At 38.9% G+C, this 19,635-nt stretch overlaps 2 protein-coding genes across 3 annotated transcripts in view; both read left to right on the top strand.

The window, feature by feature from the left end:
- The first annotated feature begins 11,107 nt into the window (after window positions 1-11,107).
- LOC119412654 (cytochrome c oxidase subunit 6C-1) lies at window positions 11,108-16,464 on the top strand. 2 transcript variants are annotated; one of them, XM_037679689.1, is made up of 4 exons: window positions 11,108-11,185; window positions 14,199-14,311; window positions 16,083-16,215; window positions 16,352-16,464. In XM_037679689.1, the coding sequence occupies exons 2-3, from the start codon at window positions 14,207-14,209 to the stop codon at window positions 16,206-16,208; spliced, it is 231 nt and encodes a 76-aa protein (XP_037535617.1). In that variant the 5' UTR covers window positions 11,108-11,185; window positions 14,199-14,206; the 3' UTR covers window positions 16,209-16,215; window positions 16,352-16,464. The 2 variants fall into 2 exon arrangements, with proteins under 2 accessions (XP_037535617.1, XP_037535618.1); XM_037679690.1 differs by having other exon boundaries at window positions 11,113-11,126.
- Window positions 16,465-17,097: 633 nt separating this feature from the next.
- LOC119412653 (serine/threonine-protein kinase 4) overlaps window positions 17,098-19,635 on the top strand; it is a 33,488-nt gene continuing 30,950 nt past the window's right edge. Inside the window, exon 1 of the mRNA XM_037679687.1 lies at window positions 17,098-17,572. Coding sequence (XP_037535615.1) covers window positions 17,538-17,572 — 35 coding nt within the window. The 5' untranslated portion in view covers window positions 17,098-17,537. The remainder of the gene's footprint in view (window positions 17,573-19,635) is intronic.

The raw sequence follows: 19,635 nt of genomic DNA, 5'->3' as shown, positions 1-19,635 counted from the left end.
TCTTTGGACCCATTTTAGTATGAGATTATTTAGCTGTCACAATAAGGGGTCACTTTTAAGACCTTTACGGAGCAGCGGTGGCGTTGCTCGTCTTTGAACTCTTTCTAAAAGAACAACAAATAACAAATTAAAAGCCCAGCGTTCCTTGAAGGGATGCATATCGCCCAACATCTTTCGTTCCAGCGTTTTATCCCAATAATATTAAAATGAGCAGTGACAGTTATAGCTCTTCTGATCCAACCCTGGAAATACCATCACATGCACGCTCTTACAATTTGCAATATCCCTCATGATCTGCTCATGCTTGGAGTATGTGTTGTGAATGACTGTCAGCTACTACCATGCCAAATTTGAGCTCGCTGTCAAATTTACTGAGGTATAGCCATTTTTGTGCAGGTTAAGCTAGATTAGTTATGGTGGCCATCTTGAATTAGGTTAAAACTTATTACTTAAAGTTATTGTTTTCTGAAAGCTTCTAAAAATAAAATCCGTCCAGTGTTTCTTGGAATATTTTGCTAACAGACAAAGAGTGTGAACTCTAATTGTTGGTGACAAGTTTCTTTCAATCAGTTCGAGCTTAAAGCGTTTGTTGGGAGTCGGTCTCAGCTACTACCACACCAAATCTGAGCTCAACACCTGCTGAACTCCTTGAGCTGGCATCATTTTGGGGTTTCCTATGTTTGTTTGTTTTTTTTTTTAGCTGAGGCAGCCATCTTGAATAATTAATCGGTTGTAGATGCTCATCCAGTGATTACGTTCTGACAGTGTCAACTGGAGCCTGAGCTATTTTGCAATAGATGCAGACAAATGAGCACCCCCCCCCCCCCCCCACACACACACACACACACTTACACACACAGAGACCTCAATAAAAAGTTTTGTGGGGAAACAGGGTCAGAAGTTTGTGTTTACTAGTACTCACTTCATGATTTCAGAGAAAGTCTTCTGGTAAAATTTACGAGCTCCATTAACTGAAGCAAAACGCTTCCTGAGAGCATTTGTCTGAAGGATTCCAGTGACAGAAAGTTTATTTTCTATTCCGAGAGGTCGGAAATGTGGAAGGAAGGCCAGAAACCCTTAAAATAATCCTTAAGATTTTAAATTGCCACCTAAGTGCAGCAGGAGGGAAGTGGTGTTAAATACTGAGATGATGTCAAGATGTTGGTGAAAAATCCGTTTGAGTTTTGTCACAATGTGTCAGTAAAAACTTTTTTATTAATTATTTTTAATCTGAAACAAATTAAAAGAGTTTGTAATAACGAAGATAATAATATGTAAATGATGTTTAAATTATTTTCTACTGTTAGAGGTCTTTGTTTTAGATGCAAATGTTTTTGTTTATAGCATTCGTGCTAAAGGTTTAGCTTTTAGCATTTCGTGGCAAAAACTGAAACTAAAATCATCCGAAGCTGAGAAGTCTTAGCTGTTTTGATCAAACTTTTTAAATATAACCCCTTATCTCATGCAGAAATGTAAGAGTTTGCAAAATGTGATAGGGCTCCGAGTATGTGTTAACGATGACTCTCAGCTACTACCACAACATCTTTTAGCCCAGTATTTTTTTTTTAAGTGATCGAGCTACAAACATTTCTGTGCAGGCTAAGGTTAGCTGTGGTGGCCATTTGCAATCTGGTTGACTCCAAACATTAATGGGTACGTGCAGTGATTACATCCTTAGTAAATCCGTTGATTGGTTCTGGAGATATTTTGCTAACATACACATCTGACTCCAGAAGCTACTGACAGTTTTAACAACAGAGCTTGTGCAATAAGTTAGTGTTTGGACGACATGTTGGGGATGAATCTCAGCTACTAATGCACCAAATTTTAACTCGGTATTTGTCAAATTTAGTGAAATTTAGCTATTTTTTGCATTTGCTAAGATTTGGCTTAGCAGTGGCAGCCATCTTGAATGGAGCTGACTCCGACAATGAATCCGTTGTAAATCTTAATCCAGTGTTTTACTTAGTTTTATTCAAATTGTTCAAAGGAACACTCAGAAGAGCATAAACATCACGGTTCAAGTTCAAATGTTTATCATTCACATCACATGTGGTACATGAGGTGGAACAAAACTGTGTACACAGGGTCCCAGTTACATCCAACAAAAGTATAAATTGTAAAAGAAAACGGTAAGATCTAAGATATGAACTAAGAAATACGCTAAACGCTTTTGGTATAAAAACAATACGTCGAACAGCAGCACGAACACGAGTCTGTGTGAGCAGATGAGTACGAATGAAGACAGCAGCATGAAACAAATCAGCAGCATGGGCTATCAGCAGCACATATCGACAATCACGTGGCGATTACCTTTGGTGATAATGATCCAACATTAAGTTAATGAACATAAACAATAACTGCAGAAACTCATCATGGTGGTGGTTTGAAGAAGAGAATGTCAAATTAATTAAAACCTCATTCAGACTCACCTTTTTATGGAATAAAAATCCAACTTGCTGGAAAAAAAACAACGGAGGACCTGGACAAATCCACATCTTGAAGCAGTGAAGAAAAGGTTTTATTTGTACCGAAACAGAAAATCTACGGATTATTCTAAAGGGTCAAAATGTTTTTAAACATGCTTTTATTGGCACAGCAAAGACTCAGAGGAGAATGTGCAGAAAGAGGCAGGAGATGTCCTATCTGGCTGAAGTTAAACATGCTCACATCAAGAACAAAGAAAAGGAGGCAGATCAGCGTCGTGAACAGACGAAGCCACGTGGCCTCGATCAGATCGGATGTTGGAGCATCAGGAGCTGCAGCAGACGATCCACAGCAGGAGGAAGTGATTCTGCCCTGATGGTCTGGATCTGCTGCAGAGGGGCCGCTGGCTCTGGACATGGAGCCAAATCAAAATCCTCCCGAGCAGCGAGACTAAACACGGAGCATGTCTTTTCATCGAACACACACGTGTGTGTGTTGTCTCTGAGGTGCCCAAACAGACAAACGGACAAACAGTGCATCTGAAACTCTGACTCCTGCCTTCAGAGCAGGAAACAACTTACAGACTCACTGAAAATAAACAGAAACTGAGGGATAATTAAAGGGCGTGCTAATAGAAGACTTCCAGCTTTAATGGTGGTTTTCAGCATCGTTGAGGAGAGAACGGCATGCAAACTAAATTTTACTGAAATCTGTGATTGATTGCATTTTTATATGGCAACACTTACTGATGGAGGGAAGGAAACTATTAGGAAAGAAACAAATGAATTGGACAGGAAGGATATTAGCAAACAAAAGCCAAATCAGTGATTTTCTTCACTTGTTTTATGATGGGTTGGACCACGATAGAAAGAAGACGGAAACAAACTACACATGTTGTGATTTAATGAAGCTCAGATACTGAAGCAAATAAAAGCTGCTTGGATTTTTTTACTTAATCCAAACAATCTGCAGGATTTTCTTCTTTCTTGCTGTACTTAAAAAACAATGGCACCCGTTCAAACAATAAATTAAAGAACATATTTATTCTTTTCATTGCATTAGTTTCCTAACATTTCCTTTTTGGCTGTTCTTCCTTTTTTTTTACCCTCATCATGCAACATGAGCTTCAGTTTTGGATGAAAAAAGTGTGACAAACAGGTTTTACTATGACTACTTTCCGTTTCTCTGTGACTTTTAATGCACCTTGCTCAGTGTGCTTACATTTTCCATTTCATTTCATTCAGTTTAGTTTATTTTAAAACACCAAATCACTGATTATAAAATGTCAGGGTGTTATACAGAAACAAGTTCAGTTCAATAAAAAAAAACAAAAAAAAAAAACAGCGGCTTTAATTGAACCTTCACTTTGATGCAATCCCCCATCAAAGCATGAGGTGATGGTTGACAGTGGAGAGGAATGGTTCCCTTTAAACATGGACAAACCTCCAGCAGAACCAGAACCAGTGTGAGCCGCCATCCACCTCAACTGACTGGGGATAACAGGACAACAAAGGAAACAAACACAAAGGTTTGGACCAGGTAAATAAAATAAAATATTAAGCAAAGTTATTAATGCCTGCAGGGCCGGATTAAAGAGGGTGAGGGCCTCAGGGCTTGGGCTGCTTTTGGTGTCCCACTGTCCTTAATTATCTGATTATTTTAATACATACAAATTACAAAACTGAGTCTGTGCACATTAACTTAAAGGTTGTTTTTTTTTTTTAAACGCAGAGCTGCTCTTAATTTTAATGCAACATTTAATGTCTGAACACATAAAAACTTTAGATGTGACATGATGTGAAACTTTGCTACATCAGTTTACGTTTAAAGTTAGACACTGGTGCACAAAACCGGTGGATGTGAACTGTCACTCTATTCCAACTCAGATAAAAGGTATATTTTTGATAGTACAAGTGCTATGTGTTGTCATTGTATGTTCTCATACAATGGCAAAATTAGTTCTCTGCATTTAACCCATCACACATGAGACACATCCATGGAGCAGTGAGTAACTACGTCCGGGGATCAATTAGGGATTGGGTGTCTTGCTCAGCGACACCACAACATGTGGACATGGTGAGGAGTTGAACCTACTTTTTGGTCCCAAGTCGACCGCTCTACCTTTACACCATCTCGGGCCCTAAAAAATAAAGGTCAAGACGGGAGGATAACGACAACAAAACAGTAAGGATTTATGGGTATTTTGTGATCTGACAGCCCAAATCTGCTGCAGCAAAACTAAAGGGAAAGCTCAGGAAAACCAAGGCCAAGTCTGACATAAAATTAAGCTTAGTTTTTAAAGTAAACCGGACGTCTGTCAGTACTGTAACTACATAAAGCTGTTCTACAAGCAAGGATCCTGAGAACCGAAAGCTTCTTTTTTTGGAAACTGTAGGAACCACAAGTAAGCCTGCAGTCTGAAAGCAAAGTGTTTTGTTGGGAATATGTGAATTTACTAGATGTTTTAAAGATGCTTGATAGACACCTTTATTATTTTAAACATCCATGTATTTAATGGCTCTTTTTTACTGCTGCACACAGAAATCTGAAACCCAAAGATAAAAACATCCCATCCTGGGGTTTACTTCCTTGTTTTGCACCCCCTTGTTCATGCAGTCTCCTAACCTCCTCGATATTTCTAATGAAGTCATTCAGAGCCCCCGCTGTTGGGTTCTTTTGCTACTGTTTCTTAAGCCATAATACAACCAGAAAATCTCCTGTGGCTCAGAAAGAAATATTCCATTTTGATTTGGTTTCATCTTAAAAAAAAAAAAAAAAAAGACATCAGTAAACCTGTTGACAGCACATAACCAACTGCAGACAAGGCCTATATTTTATTTTTATAGACACCTGGCTCCGCTGTAGCTCTGTGGAGAGGGGTCAACTTCCAGTTGGAAGACCGAGGATTCAGTTTGGAGCTGTCTAGTGTCAAAACGTCTCTTGGCATGTACCTGAAACCTCCATTTCCATTCAGCTGATTTAGATGAAAGTGTGCGATAAATAAAAGGGGGAAACATGCTGTTACAAAGTACAAAAATGAAAGCATCGAAAAGTCTGTTTACTCATAAACTACAGCTGGCAGAAGAGGACTAGAGTAAAAATAGAGTGTGTTCCTTAGTTACAGGCATGATCAGTTCCACTTTTTCATCTTTAAACTTGTTTTTTAACGGTCTGCAAATGTGCAACAACACTTGTCCATATTAATATAAGCAGCATCTTGTAGAGAAAATAATATTAGGGGTTATGTTTCATGTTTCAATAAAACATGTAATACTGCATTCCTGCTATTCCCTGCTGAGTCTTTAATGGTGCTCTAAGCCAGTCCGTTTTATTTGCCAGCATGTTTCCCATGACAAATGATGAGGATGTTGTCCAACTCGCTCCTGGTTCTCCTTTTGTAGCTTCAGTTCTTCATTAACTTCATTTGGAGTCTCGTTCTTTAAAAGTCCTGAAAATTTCAACCCCCTAAGATTTTTAAAAGTGAAAACAAGATGAGCAAAAATACGTATAAAGATCTGTCCGTTGTTGTTTTTGTGACAAAGGACATTTTTTAAATGATTATCATAATAAAAATAATTAATTAATTCATAATATGACTGTGGGAACACTGATTGGCTACTTCTGAACTTTTAGTGAAGTGATTTTGTTTAATGACAATAATGTTTAATTTCCTCCCTCCCACCTCCTCTCAAATCAGAAATTGATTTAATCAATTTCAATCAAATCAATCAAAATCAAATCAAAATCAAAAATCTATCTAAATCAAATAAAACAAATCAATCAAAGCAGTGCCTTGTTGTGCAAATTTTTTATCTTAAAAAAAAAAAAACATTACATCAGAAAAACAAATCATAAGAATGTCAGATAGGGTGATGTGTCTGAAGGTAGAAGTAGAAGGTCTGATGCTAAATGTTGTCAGTGTTTGCTCCACAGGTTGGATGTGATGTAGAGAAGAAAGACATCTTGGAAGGATCTGGATGAAGTGATAGAGAATATTCCCAGGGAGAAGAGAGTGGTGATCGGAGCAGACTTGAATGGACATGTTGGTGAAGGAAACAGAGGGGATAAGAAAGTGATGGGGAGGTCTGGCGTCAAGGAAAGAAACCAGGAAGGACAGATGGTGGTGGATTTTGCCAAGAGAAAGGAAATGGCTATAGTCAATAATACCTATTTCTAAAAGAGGGAGGAACTTAGAGTGACCTATAAGAGTGGAGGAAGGAGTACGCAGGTCGACTACATTCTGTGTAGAAGAGGAAACTTGAGGGAGATTGGAGACTGTAAGGGTGTGGCAGGGGAGAGCGTGGCCAGACAGCATCGGATGGTTGTGTGTAGAATGACTGTTGTGAAGAAGAGAGAGAGTAAAATCAGAGAAGAAGACCAAATGGTGGAAGATGAAGAAGGAAGAATGTTGTGAGTAGTTCAGACAGGAGCTGTTAAAGGCTCTGGATGGTAAGAAAGAGCTTCCAAATGACTGGGCTACTCCAGCAACAGTAATTAGAGAGACAGGTAGGAAGTTACTTGGTGTGTCATCTGGACAGAGAATGGATAAGGAAACCTGGTGGTGGAAAAGTGAAGTGTAGGATGCTATTCAAAGAAAGAGATTAACCAAGAAGAAATATGACAGTGAGAGGACTGAAGAGAAGCGACAGGAATATTTAGATGGGGCGTAGAGCAAAGAGGGAGGTAGCTAAGACAAAGCAGAAGGCATATGATGAGTTGTTTGGGAGGCTGGACACTAAAGAGGGCGAGAAGGACTTGTACTGATTGGCAAGACAGAGGGATCAGGCTGGAAAGGATGTGCAACAGGTTAGGCTTGTTAAAGATAGGAATCGTAATGTTCTTAAAAGTGAGGAGAGTGTGATGGGAAGATGGAAGCAGTATTTTGAGGAGCTAATGAATGAAGAGAATGAAAGAGAAAGAAGAGTATAGGTCATAGACACTGTGAACCAGGGCGTGGGAAAGATTAGTGAGGCTGAAATTAAGAAAGCTCTGAAATTAATGAAGAAGGGGAAGGCAGTGAGACCTGATGACATAAAACTGAAGGTTTGGAAATGTCTTGGAGAGATAGCAATGAGGTTTTTGACTCAAATGTTCAATGGCATATTTGAGGGTAAGAAAATTAATTCATTCATTCAACCTTTATTTATACAAGTTAGTTTCATTGTCATGATCAGTGGCCCCCGCTGGCCCCCCATCTGCTCACTTCCCTGCCCCTTCATGACATGCCATGTTTCTGCCCCTTTCCTTCATGCTTTGTTTATCCATCAGCTCCTGTCATTGTTCACATCAGCTCCTGTCAATCTGTACTTCAAATCTGCTCATGTCACTTCTCTGTCACCACGCCCCCTCAGCTGATTCACCGCAATCAACCTTCATGCCTCTCACCTGTTCTCTCCACTACTGCAACTCCATGCCCCACACTAATTCAGCACGAGATCATTAAACCTCTCATGGTCCCTGATTCTCAAGCCATTCAAAGTTTCATGCCTGAACTTCAAGCCTTGTGTTTTGGACTACGACCTCATGCCTGCCTCTTGGATTTATCTCTCTGCCTGTCGCTCGTCTAATTTTGCTCTGCCCTTCTGACCCTGGTACAACAACTTTTTCTGGCCCTTTGACTCTTGATTTTGGATTACCTCTTGGATCTGTTTTAAGAACTCTGACTCCCCATGCTTGACCCCTGCCTTACCTTCTGGATTACGACCCTCTTCTAGATCCTTTCCCTGGCTGCAGCTGCAATTATAAATAAAACTGTTTTTATTTTTATTTTTTTTACTCTTGTCTTTGTCATTCTGAATCCAAAAGCCTGGTTTCGTGACACTCATTGAGCCTTGAAGACTCATTTGCAAGAGACCTGTTTTTTTTTTTTTTTTAACAAATAATGATAACAGTGGACAAATACAATCATAAAAGAAAGCATGTAAATTAGGAAGAATAAATGAAAGAAAAATGAAAAAGCTTGTGGGTAGTGACTGAAAGAATGAGATTGTGGATATACAGGAGGTTGAAATGAGTTTCCTCTGCAGGGTAGCTGGACTCTCCCTTAGAGATGGGGTGAGAAGTTCAGTTATCTGGGAGTGACTCGGAGTAGAATCGCTGCTCCTCCACATTGAGAGGCGCCTCCCTAGGGAGGTGCTTCGGACATGTCCGACTGGGAGGAGACCCCGGGGGAAGACCCAGGACACGCTGGAGAGACTGTCTCTCGGTTGGCCTGGGAACTCCTTGGGGTCCCCCCAGAAGAGCTAGAAGAGGTGGCTGTGGAAAGAGATGTCTGGGCCTCCCTGCTCAAGCTGCTGACCCCACGACCCAACTTCAAAACAAGTGGAAAATAATGGATGGGTGGATGAAAAAAAATGTATAAGAAACAAAAACAAAACATAAAACAGCTAGATTGATTAAAATGCCTGAGGAATGGAGAAGTGTGCTGGTGTCCATTTTTAAGAACAAGGGTGATGTACAGAGTTGTAGCAACTACAGGGGAATTAAGTTGATGAGCCACACGATAAAGATCTGTGAGAGAGTTATGGAAGGTAGACTTAGACAAGGGGTGAATGTGAGCAGCAGTATGGTTTCATGCCAAGAAAGAGTCACAGATGCCATCTTTGCTTTGAGGATGCTGGTGAAGTACAGAAAGGGTCAGAAAGAACTCCATTGTGTCTTTGTGGATTAAGAAAAAGCATGACAGGGTGCCGAGGGAGGAGGTGTAGTATTGCATGAGGAAATCTGGAGTGGCAGAGAAGTATGTTAAACTGATACAGGACATGTATGAGGACAGCAGGACAGTGGTGAGATGTGTTGTAGTAGTGACAGATAGCTTCAAGGTGGAGGTGGGAGTGCATCAAGAATCGGCTCTGAGCCTCTTCGTTTGCTCTGGTGATGGACCGACTAACAGATGAGGTCAGGCAGGAATCCTCATGGACTATGATATTTGCAGATGACATTGTGATATGTGTTGAGAACAGGGAACAGGTGGAAGAGAACTTAAAGAGGTTGAGGTATGCACTTTTTCATTCATTCAACCTTTATTTAGACAAGTTAATCCCGCTGAGCCTCGGGGACTCTTTTACAAGAGAGACCTGAAAGAAGAGGAATGAAAGTCAGCCGTAGTAAGACAAAGTCCATGTGTGTGAATGAGAGGGAGGAGGTGGAACAGTGAGGCTACAAGGAGCAGAGGTCACAAAGGTGCAGGACTTCAAGTACTTGGGGTCCAGGAAAATGGAGAGTGTGGAGGAAGAAGAGAGCCCAGGCAGGATGGAATGGATGGAGAAAAGTTTCAGAAGTTATTTGTGTCTGAGTATTAGCAAAGGTCCAAAGAAAAGTTTATAAGACAGTGGAGAGACCAGCTATGTTGTATGGGAGACAGTGGCATTGACAAAAAGACAGGAGACAGAACTGGACGTAGCAGAAATGAAGATGTTGAGGTTCTCCTTAGGAGTGACAAGGATGGATAAGATTAGGAATGAGATCATCAGAGGTACAGCACAGGTTGAACAACAGGGAGATAAAGTTTAAAGAGACCAGACTGAAATGGTCTGGACATGTCCCGAGGAGGGACAGTGGGTATACTGGTAGAAGGATGTTAGAAGTGCAGCTGCCAGGAAGAAGACAAAGAAGAAGGCTAAAGAGGAGATATATGGATGCAGTTAAAGAGGACATGGGGGTAGTTGGAGTGAGGACAGAGGATGCAGAGGACAGAGTGAGATGGAGGAGGATGACTCGCTGTGGCCACTTCTGCAGAGAGACAACCTGAAAGATCAGAAAGAAAAAAATCAGTTAAAATTTAACTAACAATTACAATAGCAGTTTATCTAAATTCTCTATAACCCAATAATATATGCCAACAAAACAACATAAAAAAAACAATACAATTATTTAAATAAATATGAAGTGATCCACCACCCCACACCCCCCAAAAATAAATAAATAAATAAATAGGTTCACAAAATGTTGTATGTCATGTATGTTAGGCTAAATGGTAACGAAATTGTCCCCAGGTGTGTGAGAGAGGGTTGTTTGCCTCATTTGTCTCTGTGTCCCTGTGATGGACCTGCAGTCTTTCCAGCCTCTCATACAGGGACTGGTGGAGATTGACAACAGTGACCTCGGTGACCTGGAAAGGAAGAAACTGGTAAATACAATGGATGTATGTCTCAAACAAAACTGTCCTTTTATGAGTCATTTTATGTATTTACATTTATAAGATATATACTTAGAATTGTTTACCATTTTTAATTGTCATCATCGTTATTTTTTAATTACTGTATATAACTCAGGCCAATGAACTCAACATTTGTTAATGGTGTGGCTCTACTCCACTCTTGTGGCCAGAAAGCGGTTTTACAAAAGCTTTTAATAGCCTGTTAAAAATCAAAATTACGAGTAAAAGTCCATGTGATTGTGCATGAAAACTAAGTATATGTTTATTATTAAAGGCATAGCTCTTTAAATAAATGTTAAAAATTATATTAAAAAAACTCTACTAGAACTTGGGACAGATGAGTGCATTACTAATTGACATATGAAAAAGAAGCTGTTTAGTGTTATATGCACATACTTAAGCAATGATCGAGCTAAACCTTTGTGGATGGGGCATTACTTGTTTATGAAATTATTTTTCTAACGAATTAATCAAATATTGACGCTGCATTGTTTTTTTTACGGATCTTTTTGTCCCTCAGTGGCACCAGTAGAAACTTCCGGTGAGGTAAAGCGCTGTAGGAGAGCGTTTGCTGTTTTTGTGAAGGTCGACAGTGTTGCTGTGAGTGTCTTGACAGTTTCTAGGGATTCAACCTTACCTCTTCATTTGTGTTTGTAATGTATCGTCTTTTTAAACCCAACCTTAAGTTTGTAATTGTTTGGGTTTTTATTTGGCAGCTTTTCTTGCTTACCGCGTTCCTGTTAGCAATTAGCTCATATTGACCTAGCTAAAGTTAGCTCGTCTGTCAATCTACGCCAACCAATTTTTAATTATACTACTGCTATGGTTAACGATAGGTAAATTATTTTTACAACTCAACAACTATACGGTTCTTAACTAATAAGATGGGTTGGTATAATGGTGAAAAAGGAAGTTTTGATTGTTACAATCGATTTCGATGCTAACGACATTCGATGATGGCGTGACCCTGACCTGCAGGTGGTTGTGTTTATAAATTAATTATTTATTTAGTTTTTGTTATCACGCTCTTGTAGCTTTCCTGTAGGTTTAATATGTATTTGTCAGTATGTGAAATGACATTGGTTTTTGGTCGAAACCTGACGCTGTCACTGCGGTTCGAGTGCTGACCTGACTTGGCAGTGATATGCATATGGCGATGAAATTAAAATACATAAATATTACTTCCTTTGAGGCCCTTCTGAGACCTTTTTTTTTAATCCTACTTGATAATTTTATGCGTGTTCGGGGATTCACCTAAATGAGTTTGAGTCCTCTCTCATTTTGAGAGTATTACAATTAACTTTTAACTGATGCACCAAATTCTGACATTCATTGTAACGACTGGCAACCAATTTGACAAAGATTGGATACTCTATAGCTTTAACTGTATTTATTCAGAACTCAGCACTTTAATTTGAATTCCTGACTTGGCAGCGATACTTGATGGCGATGAAGTTGGACACAAGCCGACTTGGGACCAGAAAGTTGCAGTTCGACTCCCAGCCTTTCCCACATGTCGTGTCTCTGAGCAAGACACTAATGCCCAATTTCTCCCCGGGCACTTGCATAGCTACCCACTGCTCCACCTGAGTGTATCTCGCATGCATGCAGAGAACTAATTTCCCAATGATGACAATCTCAGACTTCCCTTAAAGATACGTTTGAATGCATTCCCTTGTGTATGATTGTAAGACAGATTTTTTCATATTAACTTGAAAAAAGCAGATTAAAAAAATTATGTTTAGTAGATAAATTCAATATATTCTGTATATATATTAGGGATGCACGATATTGGATTTTTGGCTGATATCCGATATGCTGATATGTTAAAACTTATTTGGCAGATACCAATATTTTATATATGTTGTTTTGTCAGAACATAGCCCTCTTATTTAGGCTTATTTGCTACAAAAATTGTGCAACAGCTGTAAGAGCTGGTGACATCTTCAGTAACAGCCATTTGATATGCATAGCACTTTGACTTATATTAAATGAAAAGTGTTAAATTTTATTTATTAGCATTAGTCACCTGCAATGCTGTGTCACTTGGAGGTTCCTAGCTGCAGTGTGGGATCCTCTGCACTAGGGCTTTAGCAGACTACTCGAGTAATCTACACATCGATTCCTAGGACATCTATTGAGTTTTTTTATTTCCCGTCGAGTGTTCTTGGTTACGTCATTGCGTCATGTGTCACCCAACGGGTTACAAAATGGATTCCTCCAAGCAGACAAATAGAGCAGAGCAGTCCCAGTCTTGACAAACAAGTAGAAGTGCATCAATAGTCTGGAAATATTTCACTAAAGATGAATCTTCTGGTTCAACTATCGTAAGGAAACAGAAAACGAATCAACTTCCTGACTGTTTGGAGCTCGTTGCGAACTGGCGTTACACCATATTCTGTGACCACCGTATATTGTGACCGTAGGTGGCGGTGTTGCATGCGCTGTTGCAAGTCACAGAATATGGTGTAACACCGGGTCCAATGACCGAACCAGAACCAGCTTCCTCTAACCTTGTTTTACAAACAAAAAGCAAAAAATATTAATCTCTAAACCTATAAAAAAAACCTATAAACATATTAATCTCTAAACCTATAAAAAAAAACCTATAAACATATTAATCTCTAAACCTATAAAAAAAAACTATAAACATATTAATCTCTAAACCAAATGCACACCACAGCTGGCAGTGGTGCGGGGTGGTCGTCCGCCCCATTATTTTTAGTTTAGTTTTTGACGTGTCGCACGTTATTTCTTTTACTTTTGCAGCTTAATAATAATAATAAATGGTTCAGTTTTTCCTGTGACTTATTTGCTGTATGATAAATGGTAGGAGCATAATTATGCTCCCAATGTTTTGTTGGTCTTTTTTTTTTTTGTAAATATTGACCTTTATTGCGGTTTTATTTATTTATTTTTGTATCTTTAGATCCTGTGATGTCCTCAAGTACTCGAGTTCTACTTGAGTTTTATTATGTTAAAGTCGAGTTTAAAAATTATGTAGTCGTTCAACCCCTGCTCTGCACTCCTGTGCATGAAGGGCAGCCTTTTTAAAGTTCAAAGTTTTTGTCTATCCATTTTGCCGTAAGACGTAATCATGCTAACGGGGCTAACACGACGCCCAAATGTCTGTGGTAAAACTCACCCAACAAGTCGTGCTATCGGCTATTAGCTTCTCAGTGACGTTGGAAATGACGGCTTGTAACTCGGGTAGCGTTTCGTCGGAAAAATATCTTGACTGCGAACGATGTAGCAAGTCAATGTAGTCCATAAATCTTTGGAATCCGACATCCTCACCAACGCAAAATAAAACTTCCACAACACCGACATTTTGAATTTTCCTCTCCGCCGTGAGATCGGGTAGGCTCACGTGGCGTCACCGCGTTGCGCTGCCACTGCAGACAAAAACAGCGTCTTTTATATCGACAAGTTATTTTAATGGAATGGCCGATGTCCAATATTGCAATTTAACACTAATATCGACCGAAACCATGCCGATAATATTGTGCATCCCTAATATATGTATGTAGATCTGCCCCATTTTAGGGAAATAAAGGTTGAACTACTCTGCCTTATTAGCATAACCTGTATTTTGTCTTCATTTTCTTACAAGTAATAACCATGCATCTGCAAAAGCCAGTGATGAGGAGGTTGTTGTACAGGCGCATGAGGTTTCATCTGCCCATTGCTTTTACTTTGGGCATTGTCGCAGCTGTTCTGTTCAAGGTGATTGCACGAGTTGACACACCAGCACACTACAAAACCAGCTCTCATGAATGCTTGGAGTATGCATATGATATGTACACTTTACAATGTTCCTATAGCAAATGCTTCTGTACATCTCAAATGTAGCTCAGACCACATTTTAAACAGTTTTTTTAATTTTTTATCCTGCAAACTCTAAAGGACTAGGGCGTCAAAATAAAAAATCAACAACTTGAATGTTCATTCTAATGCCATAAAGACCAGACAAAAAAAATGCATGAAGTAATAATCATAATTTGTTAAACGGTTTTTCTCATCAATGATTAATTTGCCCTTAAATTAAAAACTTTAAGTAAAAATTGTGACCGGATATCAACAACTGCTCACTTTTAAATAATTTGTTTAGTTTGCTGTTTATTTTATGCTGGGATTTGAACAGAACAACATTTTAGAGTTGATTTGAACTACAGTTTGTTTACCTACGGAAAGACAAAGGGACTGAAAACGGGTCAAACATTAAACTTGGCGATCTTGCAGAAGTTTTGCAAACGCTGCGAGTGTTTGAACGACGAGCTCTGTCTTCATGGTGCTCCACCTCCCTGCGTGATCCCATTATTACTAGAGCTATTTAGTATTCTGGACCAAACTTTACAGGAAACTTTACATAATAAATTTTGTTATGGGTTTCTACAGGGAAGTCTGGTCTGTTTTGACATAAATCTAATTTTTGTGGCAATCTGATTGGAGTATTGGAGCAGATTTGATTTTTATGCTAAATTGTTTTGATTGTTTGCCACAAAAAAATTACTGTGTAAATTAAATAAATCTGTTTTTCCATTTTGGTTTAAACTTGATGAATTTAAATAAAAAAAAAAACCTTGCTATTTTAATGCTATCAAAAAGTTCCAATAATACTGTTAAACTAGCACAAGCAAAAATCTTTAGTGCGTCACCAGAATAAAAAAGTGAATGAGTCTTCCTGATCAGTCATACCATAGAAATTTGTGTCAGGTGTTACCAGGGGCTCACCACAAAGTATCTCGTTTAACAGACCTGCTGACCTGTGTCTGTTTTAAATCTATAACTCAGAAACCTGCTCACATTTTGCACCAGGCTACACATCCAGTAACATCGCAGGCCCACTCAAAAAGTCAAAAGTCAACAATATCAAAAGTCCATAAAGAAACGGCTGTTTTCCGAGAAGATAATTAAAATGTATGAATCTTTAATTTGTTAACAAAAGGTTTTTAACCACAAACTCGTTAATCTTTTAAGCTACTGCACAAAACTTGACATAAAGCAACAAAGTAGTAGTCTTTTAAGACAGATACATAAGTTTCAATGTAAACTGCTGGGAGAATATGTAACCAGCATAAAATACTTGTTTAACTATAAGTTTGAAATAGATGTAACAAAAACCTTTTTTTTTTTTGTAATGTTAACTGAATTAAACCTTAAATCCAAAATCAACTCCACTAAGGATAGGATTTACCTTTTGCTAATATAAAATCATGTTGTTGTTTTTGCAACATTGTTTTAATTGGAGAAAACTACACCTTAATTCACAATAGTCATTAAATTAGATACTGCAGGTTTAGATTTCAAGTCTGGCAGCAACATGAACATTTCATCAAAAGTAGTAAGTCTTCAAATTACGTGTTCACACTTCAGATATGAAATTTATTTATTTTTGCTCTAGCACTTATTTGGCCTAAAACTGACGTTCTTTACAGATACGTTTTCATTTGCATTGAAATTTGAGTAAAACTGGGACGTCTTCTGCTTTTTACAGTACAGAGTGGCAGAACCCAGGAAGATGGCTTATGCTGAATTCTATAAGAATTACGATCACGAAAAAGAGTTCAACACCATGAGGGAAGCGGGCGTCTTCGAATCAGTGCGGCCTTCTGGGGAGTAAAGCTGCTGTGAGTTTCAATAGACCACCATAATGTGTATTACAATGTGAATGTTGGCATCACGTGAACACAAAATCTAAAATCAGATGATGTAAGGACTTAAAACAGCTGAATCTGCCTGATGGAGCTTGTTTTCCTCCTATAGCTCTGCTGTCCTGTCATTCCTGCTTTGAAGATGGATCCCTTTGGTGTTTGCTGATCAGACGTGAACATTGCTCTTTTGTTTGTTCCCTTAAATAAAATATTCTGTTCATGATTTCTGTTGGCTCTGTGCTGTTTGTCAAAAATGTTTTACATTATGTAATTATGTCAAGATAATGTAGTGTGGCAATAATGCTTGAAATGTGCGGTGTCGAAATGAAGGTACAACAGATGACTCATTGTTTTATCAACAATAATACTTACCGGTTACTAGTTTTTGTCCTTGTGATTCCAACAGTAATACTAGATGGAACAGCACACACACAAGCAAAAGTCAGAAGGGGTCATCAAACATGCATAAGGTGAAGCTTTGCAATAAAAATGGTGCAATTTTATACATTCAACTTGGGAAAATTTACATTTCTCCAATTGGGGACAAGCAATGTTGAGCTGGATGCCTTTTTTTTTATTTTTTATTGAGATAAGAACCAAACCAAGGTATATCTATACATTCAAACAATTCAAATGACAAAAGTTGGAATCAAAAGTGCTTTTTTATTGTTACAAATTTTAAAAGGGTTTAAGGGGACGACATCAATTCTAGGTTGTCCTGTAAATACAGATGTATTAATGAAAAAAGGGAAAATTCCATCCAAAAATTGACTATATAGATGTGAAGGCTTTCCAGTGTCTTCTGACACAAACATGTAAAATAGAGACTAGTAATAAATTTTAAGAAGAGCACAGTTTGTGTGTAAATGGCGCCCCCTGCTGCTCGCTCCACCCACTGCACACGCTCCGCCTTCCCGCCCGCCCTTCGATCCACTTCCTGGTTTTCTCAGTTGAACGTCACAGCGGCTGCCAAAGGCTCCGTCAAACAGGTCGAAAGTTGCCCAGACACGGGGAGAAAAATGTACCTGACGGCGAGGATACCGCAGCCTGGCAAAGCTTTTTCACGAAGCGAAGCTTGTCTTACAGAATGATAAACAAAAGTGATTTTTACGGCAGCAGTAGTTATCGTCCGCCGGGACGCTGCTGCGGAACTGAGCGGGCTAGCTTGCCCGCTGCTAACCGTTAGCGAGCTAGCAGACGGAGCTAACTGTTAGCTTCGACTAGACGCTGAGGAGCTCGGTTCAAGTTTGAATCCAGACCTGATTCGGAGGAGTTCGAGCGGGCTGAGGGGGGACAACATGGAGAAAGTACAGATGAGGCACAACCCTCGCAGGTAAATCTAAAAATGAAAGCACGGTTTAAACGCATTAGCATATTAGTTTTTATCTGTTAGCTTGACCTTTATTGAAGTTTGGTGATGGGCTAAAAAACATGTCCAAATACTCACTCAGCGGTTTTGTAGTATCTGTAAGACATGTTGCATAACCCTGTTTGAGCTCTTTGGAAAAATAATTGTGAAACTAAAATAATTAGGGAGTTTTATTTTTCATTGTTTTCCAGTCTCAGATTACTCTGTAAGAAACCAAGAGTTTCTGCTTTGATCACCTGTTTTAATTTACTTTTCATCCTATGCAATGGAACATAACTTATTAATGGGTTGCCAGCTGTTTAGAAATTTCTTTGCAGAGGCAAATTTGTGGAAAAATCATCTATAATAATAATATAATTTCTCTTCTGCACCTGCACACTCATTATTAGCATGTTCAAGTCTTCAGAGCCTCTCTATAAGCTCAGTTCTCTTCTTTGAATTAGCTTGGTGATCATGTTAAATCTCAGGGCTTCGCACTATCAAAGACTTTTAGATCTGATTTAATACCCAAATCTTGTTTGCCGAACTTTGCTTTGCAGCTTTAATCCAGGAGGGTTTTAAGAAAATCAGCTCAGAGCATATTTATTCAGTGTTTTTAGATGTATAGCTTTGGTCTGTGAGGTTTAACTGCTGAGTGTGTGTCTGAAAAATCCCCAGAACTGGTTTGTTGGCAGAAAACTAGAAAAAAATGAATGTTGTTCTACAAGTTTAATAATAAACAGAGTATTTAATCTGAGACTTCATCTTCACCACCAGTTTGCACCCCCTGTGGCAGACAGATTTATTTATTTTTCCTTTTTCAGTCCTGGTTCTACCATTTAACAAATGCAGTATTTTTATTTGCAACTTTCTCAGTCTCACCATCTCTTTATCAAATATTGCTTTAAACGCAAGAAAAATGCACTTTGTTAATCTGTTACCAATTTGACTGTGCATGACTCAGGTTTTTCAAGAAGTACATATTGTAATAATTAAAAAAAAAGGTGTGATTTCAACATTTTTCAGTACAAGGAAGGCGTCTTTCATTTATATGAGCTGCTGCATGACGTGAATCTGTTACTACAATAGTAATGACATCACTAGAGAGTCAGAGTTTTTTTTGTCATTTCAGCTACGTAAAAGTACATATTGCAACGAAACGGCGTTCCTCCAGGATCATGGTGTAACACCGAACACAAAGTGTAAAACAATACAGATACACAATAGAACAATAAATACAAAAAGACATCTAATCTAAACATTATAATCTTAACAAGTAATTAAGAGAAAAGACTAGACATGTGTTGATTAATCACAAGAGCCAGTATCTCACTGTGCTGCAACTGGTGACTAGGTGGCGAAGGCCATTTGTGTAAGGGAGTCTCCATAATGTTCCCAGTGTTCCCAGTTCTCTCCCAGCATTTGCTAACTAGTCTGCAGCAGTCACAGCCCAGTGAGACACTACCTTCAGTCAAATCCAAGTTATCTATTATCTTTACCCTCTTTTTCCTTTTTGGGTCAGTTCAATTCAAAAATACTTTAATAATCCCAAAGACTCATGGGGGTCACTGGTGCCTGTATCCAGCAGTCACTGTGCGAGAGACGAGGGACACCCTGGACAAGTGTCCAGTCCATCACAAGGCCACAGAGAGACAAATGAGACAACTATTCACTCTCTTACCTAGGGACAATTTAGAGTTACCAATCAGCCTAACATGCATGTTTTTGGTCTGTGGGAGGAAACAGGAGTATCCGGAGAAAACCCACGCATGCACGGAGAGAACATGCAAACTCCACCCAGAAAGACCCCCGGCCGGGATTTGCTTGGGTAACCTTCTCGCTGAGAGTTGGCAGCTCTACAAACTGAGCCACCTCGAGTTTTCTTGACATCGTTAAATGTAACACAACTTCACAAACGGATATTTCAAGTCTTAACTCTTCAGTAGCCTGCACATTCTGCCACCGAATAGTAAATCAAAGTGTAAACAAAAAGCAGTAATACAAACATTGAACGGAGAATCTTATTATTATTGGCCAAAAAGTTTGTA

The sequence above is a fragment of the Nematolebias whitei genome, chromosome 7 (assembly GCF_014905685.2).
Source record: "Nematolebias whitei isolate Nwh7 chromosome 7, NemWhi1, whole genome shotgun sequence".
NCBI lineage: Eukaryota > Metazoa > Chordata > Actinopteri > Cyprinodontiformes > Rivulidae > Nematolebias > Nematolebias whitei.
This window is presented reverse-complemented; position numbering and strand designations above follow the sequence as displayed.